Here is a 10,979-nt window from a genome sequence, read left to right as displayed (position 1 = left end):
AAAATATAGATATATCAGAGCTTAAAAATGAACTAAACCCTTACTTAGAGCTATGTCTATGCTGTATGTGTAATAAAATACCAAAATTACCTGTTACACTAAAACGATGTGAACATTTGTTTTGCTTTTTATGTATAGTTGAAGAAATGAAACAAAAGCATTTAAATAAAACATTTTGCCCACAATGCAAAGAAAATATTTATTATGACGACTTGATGGCAAGTAAAAAAATTGATTCCCTGCTTAAAAATCATCATCATCATCATCATCATCATCATCATCATCATCATCATCATCATCATCATCATCATCATCATCATCATCATCATCATCATCATCATCATCATCATCATCATCATCATCATCATCATCAGTATCACTATATCTGAGATGTTTAAACTAACTAAAGATAGTGTTATTCCACTAGAAGTAGAAGAAGCCACACTTCACATCATTAAACAAAAGATGGAAAAATCAGGAGGCAAATCAATTTAATTTAAAAGTGGAGGGCCAAGAGTAAGTAACTTTTCTCTATTTCAAAACAAACAAACAAAATTAGTTTTTATAAACCATAAATTATAATTAATTTACTTGCTTACTTTCCAGCCAGTGTTATTTACACATACACCAAAAGCTTATGTCTGTAGCAACCAGGCAGCAAAATCAACCACCCGCTGTCGAAATTCTTCCATCAAGAGACATCTTGAAGTTGTAGCAGGCACTTTAAATAATGCAGTTGGATATCAAACTTCAAAATTAGTAAAAACTCTTCCACCAGAGACAAGACAATCAATACTAGCAAATTCAACAGTTAACATATTGAAATAGGTGCAAGTGAAATGGTAGCTATGAAAACAGATATGGGTATCCCATGGGAAAAACTTAAAACAATGTCTAGGTAATTGCAATTGGATAATGATTTCTAATCAGTTAGTTATTGATATCACCATAAGCTGAAATAACTTATTTTCTTAACAGGTGGCTTAAAACATTTGACATAGGCACAGCATCATATGCTTCTCTGAGAGTAGTTGCTGAAACCTGGTCTGGAGATGACATTGTGGTTGAAAATGCTCCTTTCACCTTTTACAAAGAAGAAAATGGAAAGTTTGAAATAAATCAAGCACCTTGGGGTTATATAAAAGATCTTTCAACACATATTCTCAGACATCTTGATCAACTAGAAAGGTTTAAAGTTACCTAAGCAAAAATTAAAATCTTTAGAAAAAATATTAGTTAAGCAAATGTAGCATATATCAATTTGCAAATGACACATCTCTTACACTAAAGCAATTTTTAACACTTCAAATGTAGCTTACAGCATTAAAATACGATTTATATGATTTGTATATCTTTGTAAGATGCCAAATTACTTATATTTTTATTTATATATATATATATATATTTGTAATGGTCTTGTAAATCATAAGTTTATTCCTGAAAAAGATATTCAAGTTAAAATTGGAGGAGTTTATGGTGGAGGAAGTTTTAAGATGAGTTACCAGATTGTAAATACTTTAAATCCAAATAGTAAAGAAAATACTATTGTTTTCAACATTTTTAAGGCAAAGGACTACAGAGTCAACATCAAAGTAGCCATGACAAGATTTCAAGAACAAATAGAAGATCTACAAAGAATGAAGTATAAGCAAGAGAAGCAAGTAATATATATACACATATATGTATGTATGGAAATAATATATATATATTTTTATATATATATGTATATATATACATATATATATATAAACATATATATATGTATATATATATATATATATATATATATATATATATATATATATATATATATATATATATATATATATATATATATATATATGTGTAGCCTTACTGATTTCAAAAAATAGATATATTTTATCTAGGGATAACAACATTACAGTGTTCATCTTTGGTGATTATGAATTTCTTTGTGCACTTTATGGTATTTCAGGAGTTTCAGGTGAGTTATAAAAGAAATTTGACTTTAAAAGATGAATTTAATTTTAACAACTTGTAGTATTTTTTTTTAGGGAGACACTGTTGTCTGTTCTGTTGTGCAACAGCAAATAAAATGAAACTTAATAAAGAAGAAAGAACAGAAATAGAATGTCGCACACTTGAAAGTCTTCAAACCGATTATCAAAGATTTATGGAAAATGGGGGTCTCAAGACAGATGCTAAAAATTTCAATAATGTCATAACAGAACCAATTTTGAAGGTACCTCTAGATCAGGTAAAATTATTTCTCTCGTTTAACTCAACTTTAACTAGTGATAATTGCTTTGCTGTACAACATCACTAAAAGTTAATTAAATTTTTTTTAATTATAACTCATACGCATACATTTGTACCAAGGTTTCTATACCAACTCTGCACATTGCTATTGGGATTTATCTTAAATATTTCAACATGTTTGAAGAAGAAATCCATGAATTGGATATTCTAATAGCAGCAGAAGGAGTATTAAAAAATGATAGCAGCATCTGTTCTGAAAAATATCATGAATTTATGTCAAAGCAAAAACAACTGTCAGACCTTCAAAGTTCTATTTTTAATCTTGATGAACAAATGCAGCTGGTGAATGATGCTATGACAATGGCTACATTAAATAATCCTGAAAATGTGGAAAATATAAAGTCAATTTACTTCCCTCAACTTGATTTTCTAAAGAAAAGGAAAAATGAAATGGTCAGGATTTCTTAAAAATTTGGCATTGACGACATGATAATGTTAAACTCTCAATCCTTTGATTTTTAGTGTAATGTTTGTTAAAAACTATGTACAATGAAAAAAAATTTAGTGTTATTAAATAATATTTTTCAAATTTGTATAATAAAAAAAAGAGGAAAATTTTGAAATTTTATAGGCTAGTACCACCTTAAGTACTTTATTTGTTATATCTGGATGATTGCAGACCAATGTTTCCTCATGGAAGCTATTACTCCTGCTATTTAACTAATTTTTATTTAAAAACAATTATACACCTTCCATAGAAAAAACAATGAAATACTCTGGAGCTTCAATCTACACTGAAGAAAGGTGAGGGACCATGCACACAACAGATTTAAACAACATTACAAAAACTGAAAGTTCAGCGACAAGCATACCATGGAAAAAGTTTTATCGGGAATCATGTGCATAAAATGCTTCAGGTTCCCTTTCTTTTATAAATGAATTTATTCCAAATCTAAGACATTATTATTAATAACAATAATAACAAATAATATAAAATCATGCAATATATCTTTTGAAGAGACAATTTTTTTTTTTAGAAAAACTCAATACTAATGTTGTGTAATTCTATTCCAAAGCTTGTTTTTGATAAAGGATTTTCTGGAACAAGCATTCATGAAAAAGCAATTGAAATCAGTAGAAAATATAAATTACTCTTTCATAAATTTTCTGCATGCTATAGCATATTCTCCTCAAAAAATACCATGACAGCAGAAATATTTAATGAACTTGGTATGTTTTATTTGATTTTTTTTTTCTTTCTGCTTTTAATGAGTTTCTCAAAGCGATTGGAAATTTTATTGTGTTATAGTTATTGAGGTTGAAGAGTATACTGAAACTACAAAAATACCTAGCAAGATAATTATGATGATTTAACTTATAAAGCTGGGATTATAAGTACACAATAATTCATGTTGCTATCATTTTTTCTTTAGAAAAAAATATTGATGAATTGATGAATTTTTACTGTACAACTTGGCCTGAGGCTTCAGTGCCTCCAAAGTTACACATGTTAGAAGATCACGCTATTCCATTTTTGAGAAAATGGGGTGCTGGCTTTGGATTCAATAGCGAACAAGGTGGAGAATCAATTCATCTTGAGTTTAACAATTTAAAGCGCGTTTATCAATCTATCCCTTGCCCAACAAAGCGGTTAAAAAGCATCCTAAAATGTCACCATCAGAAAACTAATCCTAAAAGTAGGGTGTTAATTCCTGAATCATGTAAAAAGAAGAAAAAAAACGAAAATTTTAATAGTTGAAAATACTTTTGGCAACAGCATTTACATTGTTAAAAAATATATAGCTCCTTTTTTATTAAAAAACATAACTAAATAAAAGGTAGTTTTAATTGTCAATAAGGTAATCCATAAAAGCATCTTTTTTGTCCATTAAAAAAATTGAATGCTAAGAACAGCCAAAAGAAATAAATGGAAGACAGTCTCTTCAAAATTTTTCAAAAAATTTGGTTACATTTCCACGATTAGAAATCTAGAACGTAGGGTCCAAAAAGTGTAAACAAATCACAAGTAGTTAACCAGCCACCTTTCTCAACAACAAATGTTAACGAACGATAAAATGCTCCTTCTCTTGTTTTAAGTGTTTTTGTACACAACTGGGTTATCTTCAAACTAATTTGAATTAAAATAGCAACAAAAGATTTTATTTATGTTGGCAAATATGCAATTACTTGGTTTCTAGTGAAAAATTACGTTCGTTGCCAAGGTCCGTAGCCATTTTGAAAGTGTTGATTTTTTTCGTAAAAATTGCGCATGCGTATAATAACAGCACCACTAAACGACCGTGCATACTAACCTTAAATTTAAATTGTTTCATATATGATACTCCCATACGCAAAGGGGTTAAATTTTGTTGACTTATGTTGAAAAGAAACTAAAAGGGTTAAATATAAATTTTATTTATAAATAGGAAAGATTGTGATCCTGAGAATAGGCTATTTTAAAAATCTTTAAACAAAAACTTTTAGGAGGACGTTCACCCCCACGCTTCTTTCCCACCCTCTTCTCCTAAGATCCGCCTCTATAAAGGTTAAGTTTCCTATTAACCCCCCTTCCCTAAATTTTCCCCTGAGTTTGTTTACCCCAACTATTGAAATTTTCTCTCCGCTCCTGCTTTTGACTTTTTTTCACATTCTTCCAGCCTGGGGTAAAGACAGAATCAATCTTTTTGGGGCACAACTCTCACCTTTTGTTTTGTCTTCTTTACTTTTTTTCCATTTTAATTACATAATTGAATTCATCAAGTTTGTAGATCTTTTAGTTGTTTTTGTATAACCCGTAAAAAAATGTATGTATGTATGTATGTATGTATGTATGTATGTATGTATGTATGTATGTATGTATGTATGTATGTATGTATGTATGTAATGATAATATTTAAAAGCTGGGAATGCACATTATATATATGTGTGTATTTTTATTATTATAGTATTTATAATAAAAATGCATATTCACCATGGATTAAAAGTTGCTTTAAGATATATACATGCCACAAGACCATGGTCTATTACAGCTTCTTTGACACCAGTATTATTGGGTACTTTATTGGCAAAAATTGAGTTCAATAACTTTGATTGGTCAATATTTGTTATGACTCTACTTTGTGTTATAACAATTCATTGTGCTGGTAATATCGTTAATACCTATTATGATTATCAAAACAATGTTGACACTTCTTCATCTGATGATCTTACTCTTGTAAATCGACTGATTAAACGAACTGAAATATTTTGGTTTTTTGTAATTCTGTATGCTTTTGGATCTATTTTCTTTTTTATAATACTAATGCTGTCAAAGGCTGACCCATTATATTTAGTTACACTTTTTTGTGCTGGTTTTGCATGCTCGTTTTTTTACACAGGAAGTTTTGGCTTAAAGTATTATGCTTTAGGTGAAGTTGTTATTGCTCTGGCATTTGGGCCTGTATCTGTTTTGTTTCCTTTTATTGCTCAAACTGGAAAAGTATTTTACACCCCAGTGTTATACATTATTCCATTGCTTTTAAATACAGAAGCTATACTGCATGGCAACAATTCTAGAGATTCTGAAGAAGATAAGAAATCAGGAATAGTTACTCTTTCAATTTTAATTGGTGATAAGTGTTCCTATTGGTTTTATACATTGCTGCTGTTTTTACCATACATAACAGTCTTTGCTCTTGCTGCTTTAAAGTCATATTTGTTTTTACTAACTCTATTAACGATACCTTTGGCTTTGAATCTGGAAAAAAGTTTTCGTCTAAAAGATTTAAAAGTTGTTCCGAAGCAAACTGCTAAGTTAAATTTAGTTTTTAGTGTTTGTTATTTTTGTGGATTTACTTTAGATTGGAATTTCAGAGGGAAATAAAAATGCAGCTTAAAATTTAATTTAATTTTTTCTATAGTTTTAGCATTTAAGGTATAAGCAAATAGATTATATGGTTTTATGGGTAGTATAAAGGTAAATGGTATTTATATGGTATATACCTTCAGAAATATTATATTGAGAATATATATATTTATATACATAGTAATATTACATTGAGAAATTATATATTTATATACATAGTAATATTCTATTGAGAAATTATATACTTTTATATGTAAAAAATTTCATTTTTAAGAGAATTATATGTTATAGATATAAAAAGTGTAATCACAAAATAATTTAGTTTATAAAACCTGGTCTAGCATCATACAGAATGAGTGATAATGATTAGGGATTTGAAAGCCCCCATTTTATGTAGTCTAAATATTTCAATATAGTTGATGAAATGTTATACACGAAATTGAGTTTTTGAGGTGCTTCTTAGTTATTATATTTTAGCACCAAAACTTGTAACTAACAAGAAAATCCTTAAAAAGTTCTTTTTATTCTCATTAGTTTAGTTCTTTAAGAAAATAAAAAGTAGGTTTTAATTCTTTATTATTATGTTAATATTTATTTGAAAATTAAGTTTTTAAATTATTTCTCCAATCTAATATTTGTCTATTCATATCATAATATAACAGAGTTTACACTTTTTTTTTATAAATATTAATAATTTTTTGTCTCTGTTTCAGGTTATTTTATGTCAAATCAGCAGCTTGCTAATGTCTTTATATTTTAATGGAAAACTTATATAAACTGCTGAACCTTACTGAGGAAGCTTCTGCTGAAGATATTAAGAAACACTGTCAACAACTTTTGTTACAGGTATCTTTTTCTGTCTATTTAGTTTTGAAACTATTGGCTTTTGTAATTTTTCTTTCTTAAAAGCTTACAAATCTTTTTAGACTCACCCTGATAAAAACCAAGATTCAGCAGATACAAGTCTATTTATTAAAGTTCAAAGTGCAAGAGAAATACTTTTGGACCCCCTTCGTAGAGCAAACTACGATAAAGCATTAAAAGGTGATACTTAACATGTAGAAGAAGTTTTTGAATTATTAAGTCTATTTAACAGTTAAGTTCTCTTTAGAAAACCACATGCAAAGTTCTCAAAAGATAATATTTGACAAAGTTTCTGATGAAGAGTTGAACTTTGATGAAGGTACCAATAAAATTTGCAGATGTAATTCATTTAATATGAAAACTTTTCCCATAAATTTCATGATTTTTGATTGTTTTTCTCTTTTTAGTGACTGGTGAATTTTTTCTGGAGTGTCGATGTGGTGGTTTATACACAGTTGTTGAATCTGATATACATGGTATCATTGATATACCTTGTACAAGTTGCACATTATTCTTGAGAGTTACAAAACACACTGTTTTATAAAGGTTTATTTCAATTTTACAGCAAAGAACCTTTTATCTATTTTATTTTATTAACTTTTGCTATAAAAGAAATTCTGCTCATTAAAAAAATTTATTAGAAAAAAATTTGTATTTTTTATTATTTAAAAATTTTTTAAAAATTTCATATACTTATTTGAAACAATTGATGTCGTAATTTTTTGACAAATATTGTATTTTTGCCTTTTAGAATTTGCTCAAAAAGTAATACAGTTTAGTATGGTACCTCGTGAGATTCGATGGGTATTTAATACTCTGTCGTGGAATCCAACAAAGCATCAACTGATTACTGCTTTATCAGCACTAAGATTAGAAGAGCAAGAGCGATTACAGAAGTTTTATTTCAAGAAAGATTACAAGCTTTGTCTAATAGGTCGATTGATGATACGCCAATGTATAAAAATAGTCTTAGGAATTCCATGGACAGAAATTGTATTAAGTCGAAGTATAAAAGGTAAACCTTTTTTAGCTAATGATACAAATGGTAAGAACTTTTTCTTCAATATCTCTCATCATGGAGATTTCACAGTACTTGCAGCTAGCACTTGTTCTAACGTTGGGGTAGATATTATGAAGTATTGTTATCCTAACAACATAGATATACCTTCGTTTTTTAAACTGATGAAGCGACAGTTTGCAGAAGAAGAGTGGAGTTTTATTAAAAGTTTCAATGATGAGTGGAATCAACTAATAGCATTTTACCGATTATGGTGCTTAAAGGAAAGTTATGTTAAAGCTATTGGTATTGGCATAGGAACTGATTCAGCTGCATCTATTAAGTTCAAACCAAAAACAATTGTGTTAAAGAGCATGTGTTCAGATAGTGAGCTGCACATTAAAAATGAAAAGCAGCCATGGATCTTTTATGAATCCATGATAGATGACCAGCATGTTGTATCTGTTGCTATGGAATCCAATTGTATTACTGGAAATAATTCAGAGTTTGAAAGTATTACATTTGAACAATTAGTAGAAGGTTGTGATGTTGTTGAGCAAAGTACCTGTATTGAACAGTGGTGGGAAGCATACAATAATAAAACACACAAAGTCTCATAATTTTTACACTTTTTTGATGTATGAAAAATAGGAACAAATTTAGAATCTTAATATTGCGTGCTTTACTTCTTTCTCTCTATAATCTGTTTTGTTAAATCTTCCGATAAAGTTTTACCAAGGTGTTTTGTTATAGATTTTATTTAAACAAGCATGCGCCATGAGATATTGTGATGGATATAGATGTGTTTTGTGTAGAATTTTTATTTTTTTGAATTTTCTGAAAAGATTTCTGCTTAGTTTTGTTTTCAACAATAAAATCCTGTTGTTCAGAGTACAATCATTGGATAGTAAAATGTTTTAAAAAAGTACAAAATGATTTTTTGAGTTCATGAATTTAAAAATGTTCTTTAATTAAGCTATGCAGTAAATAAGGTTAGTGTAAAATGATAATTTAAATTGTATTTTTAAGAAATAGATATTTTCTCTTATTATTGTTTTTTCATTTTTGTAATCTTCAACTAATCATTGACCACAAGTCAGGTATTTCTGAAAATAAAGAATGAAGAGTAAAGGTAAACATCATAAAGTTGACAGTTTTATTTGACTTGAGTGAATTGTTTGAAACATTATGAAGTTTACATTATGAAATTTTAATTACTGCAAATGTAATTATTCCAATCAACTATTTTTTGTAAACTGTTTTTAGATCTATTTGAATACCTAGAATTCTGTTTAAATGATTAAAGTATTTATTTAAAAATGGATGAGTTTTCTGTGTGCTTGACCAGTCCACTTTCTGTTGATATGTTACTTTTCACTGAATGGCTTGCTGGGGCAGATGGTAATTTTTATAAAAGTTTGCCTGTGGTCATTTTCATGTGTAATCATTATGTGCTCAACATGAAGTAATCAAATATGAGTTTGCTACTAGACTTTTGAAAAAAACTTTTGAATCACTGTCTAAACTTTCAATAATTTTAACTAAAAAATTGATCATTGTGCAAAAAGTATAATTGTATATGAGAATGATGTGTTTCTGTGTTTTATGAGCTTTTTTTGTTGAATCTGATATGTATAGTGTCATTGATATACCTTGTACAAGTGGTACACTATTTTTGAGAGTTACAAAGCACACTGTTTTTTAAAGGTTTATTTGAATTTCACAGCAAAAAACCTTTTATCCATTTTATTTTAATAACTTTTTAAATTTCATATACTTATTTGAAAAAATTGATGTTGTAATTTTTTTGACAAATATTGTATTTTTGCCTTTTAACCTTGCCTTTTAGAATTTGTTCAAAAATTATTATTGTTTAGTATGGTACCTTGTGAGATTCGTTGGGTATTTAATGCTCTGTCGTGGAATCCAACAAAGCATCAACTGATTACTGCTTTATCAGCACTAACATTAGAAGAGCGAAAACGAGTGCAGGAGTTTTATTTCAAGGGAGATTACAAGCTTTGTCTAATAGGTCGATTGATGATACGCCAATGTATAAAAATAGTCTTAGGAATTCCATGGAAAGAAATTGTATTAAGTCGAAGTATAAAAGGTAAACCTTTTTTAGCTAATGATACAAATGGTAAGAACTTTTTCTTCAATATCTCTCATCATGGAGATTTCACAGTACTTGCAGCTAGCACTTGTTCTAACGTTGGGGTAGATATTATGAAGTATTGTTATCCTAACAACATAGATATACCTTCGTTTTTTAAACTGATGAAGCGACAGTTTGCAGAAGAAGAGTGGAGTTTTATTAAAAGTTTCAATGATGAGTGGAATCAACTAATAGCATTTTACCGATTATGGTGCTTAAAGGAAAGTTATGTTAAAGCTATTGGTATTGGCATAGGAACTGATTCAGCTGCATCTATTAAGTTCAAACCAAAAACAATTGTGTTAAAGAGCATGTGTTCAGATAGTGAGCTGCACATTAAAAATGAAAAGCAGCCATGGATCTTTTATGAATCCATGATAGATGACCAGCATGTTGTATCTGTTGCTATGGAATCCAATTGTATTACTGGAAATAATTCAGAGTTTGAAAGTATTACATTTGAACAATTAGTAGAAGGTTGTGATGTTGTTGAGCAAAGTACCTGTATTGAACAGTGGTGGGAAGCATACAATAATAAAACACACAAAGTCTCATAATTTTTACACTTTTTTGATGTATGAAAAATAGGAACAAATTTAGAATCTTAATATTGCGTGCTTTACTTCTTTCTCTCTATAATCTGTTTTGTTAAATCTTCCGATAAAGTTTTACCAAGGTGTTTTGTTATAGATTTTATTTAAACAAGCATGCGCCATGAGATATTGTGATGGATATAGATGTGTTTTGTGTAGAATTTTTATTTTTTTGAATTTTCTGAAAAGATTTCTGCTTAGTTTTGTTTTCAACAATAAAATCCTGTTGTTCAGAGTACAATCATTGGATAGTAAAATGTTTTAAAAAAGTACAAAATGATTTTT

The 10,979-nt window shown here is 28.6% G+C and overlaps 5 protein-coding genes across 9 annotated transcripts; all 5 read left to right on the top strand.

The window, feature by feature from the left end:
- The first annotated feature begins 33 nt into the window (after positions 1 to 33).
- Positions 34 to 1,963, top strand: LOC149889882 (uncharacterized). Its single transcript, XM_090085097.1, has 5 exons — positions 34 to 516; positions 607 to 898; positions 979 to 1,188; positions 1,566 to 1,661; positions 1,887 to 1,963. Exons 2-4 carry the CDS (start codon positions 840 to 842, stop codon positions 1,594 to 1,596), a joined length of 300 nt encoding a protein of 99 aa, XP_089941223.1. The 5' UTR covers positions 34 to 516; positions 607 to 839; the 3' UTR covers positions 1,597 to 1,661; positions 1,887 to 1,963.
- On the top strand, positions 1,599 to 3,140 carry LOC149889881 (uncharacterized). Its single transcript, XM_090085190.1, has 5 exons — positions 1,599 to 1,642; positions 1,887 to 1,963; positions 2,034 to 2,236; positions 2,359 to 2,691; positions 2,997 to 3,140. Exons 1-5 carry the CDS (start codon positions 1,599 to 1,601, stop codon positions 3,006 to 3,008), a joined length of 669 nt encoding a protein of 222 aa, XP_089941316.1. The 3' UTR covers positions 3,009 to 3,140.
- Positions 3,141 to 4,759: 1,619 nt separating this feature from the next.
- On the top strand, positions 4,760 to 8,991 carry LOC145182738 (L-aminoadipate-semialdehyde dehydrogenase-phosphopantetheinyl transferase-like). Of its 4 annotated transcripts, none has more exons than XM_090085095.1 (6): positions 4,760 to 4,783; positions 6,796 to 6,928; positions 7,009 to 7,126; positions 7,194 to 7,265; positions 7,354 to 7,492; positions 7,698 to 8,991. In XM_090085095.1, the coding sequence occupies exons 2-5, from the start codon at positions 6,842 to 6,844 to the stop codon at positions 7,488 to 7,490; spliced, it is 414 nt and encodes a 137-aa protein (XP_089941221.1). In that variant the 5' UTR covers positions 4,760 to 4,783; positions 6,796 to 6,841; the 3' UTR covers positions 7,491 to 7,492; positions 7,698 to 8,991. The 4 variants fall into 4 exon arrangements, with proteins under 4 accessions (XP_089941221.1, XP_089941220.1, XP_089941219.1 ...); XM_090085094.1 differs by lacking the exon at positions 4,760 to 4,783 and adding an exon at positions 4,877 to 4,901; XM_090085093.1 differs by lacking the exon at positions 4,760 to 4,783 and adding an exon at positions 6,520 to 6,640.
- Positions 4,931 to 6,235, top strand: LOC145183024 (ubiA prenyltransferase domain-containing protein 1-like). Its single transcript, XM_080058335.2, has one exon. It carries the CDS (start codon positions 5,198 to 5,200, stop codon positions 6,098 to 6,100), a length of 903 nt encoding a protein of 300 aa, XP_079914461.2. The 5' UTR covers positions 4,931 to 5,197; the 3' UTR covers positions 6,101 to 6,235.
- Positions 8,954 to 10,887, top strand: LOC149889880 (L-aminoadipate-semialdehyde dehydrogenase-phosphopantetheinyl transferase-like). 2 transcript variants are annotated; one of them, XM_090085092.1, is made up of 2 exons: positions 8,954 to 9,075; positions 9,821 to 10,887. In XM_090085092.1, exon 2 carries the CDS (start codon positions 9,822 to 9,824, stop codon positions 10,656 to 10,658), a length of 837 nt encoding a protein of 278 aa, XP_089941218.1. In that variant the 5' UTR covers positions 8,954 to 9,075; position 9,821; the 3' UTR covers positions 10,659 to 10,887. The 2 variants fall into 2 exon arrangements, with proteins under 2 accessions (XP_089941218.1, XP_089941217.1); XM_090085091.1 differs by lacking the exon at positions 8,954 to 9,075 and adding an exon at positions 9,210 to 9,344.
- The last annotated feature ends 92 nt before the right edge of the window (positions 10,888 to 10,979 follow it).

This window comes from Hydra viridissima, unplaced genomic scaffold, assembly GCF_058129835.1.
Source record: "Hydra viridissima isolate aposymbiotic clone 2 unplaced genomic scaffold, HvirCarnegie_v1 scaffold_4, whole genome shotgun sequence".
NCBI lineage: Eukaryota > Metazoa > Cnidaria > Hydrozoa > Anthoathecata > Hydridae > Hydra > Hydra viridissima.
The sequence above is the reverse complement of the archived record's forward strand: the minus strand, read 5'-3'. Positions and strand labels throughout refer to the sequence as shown.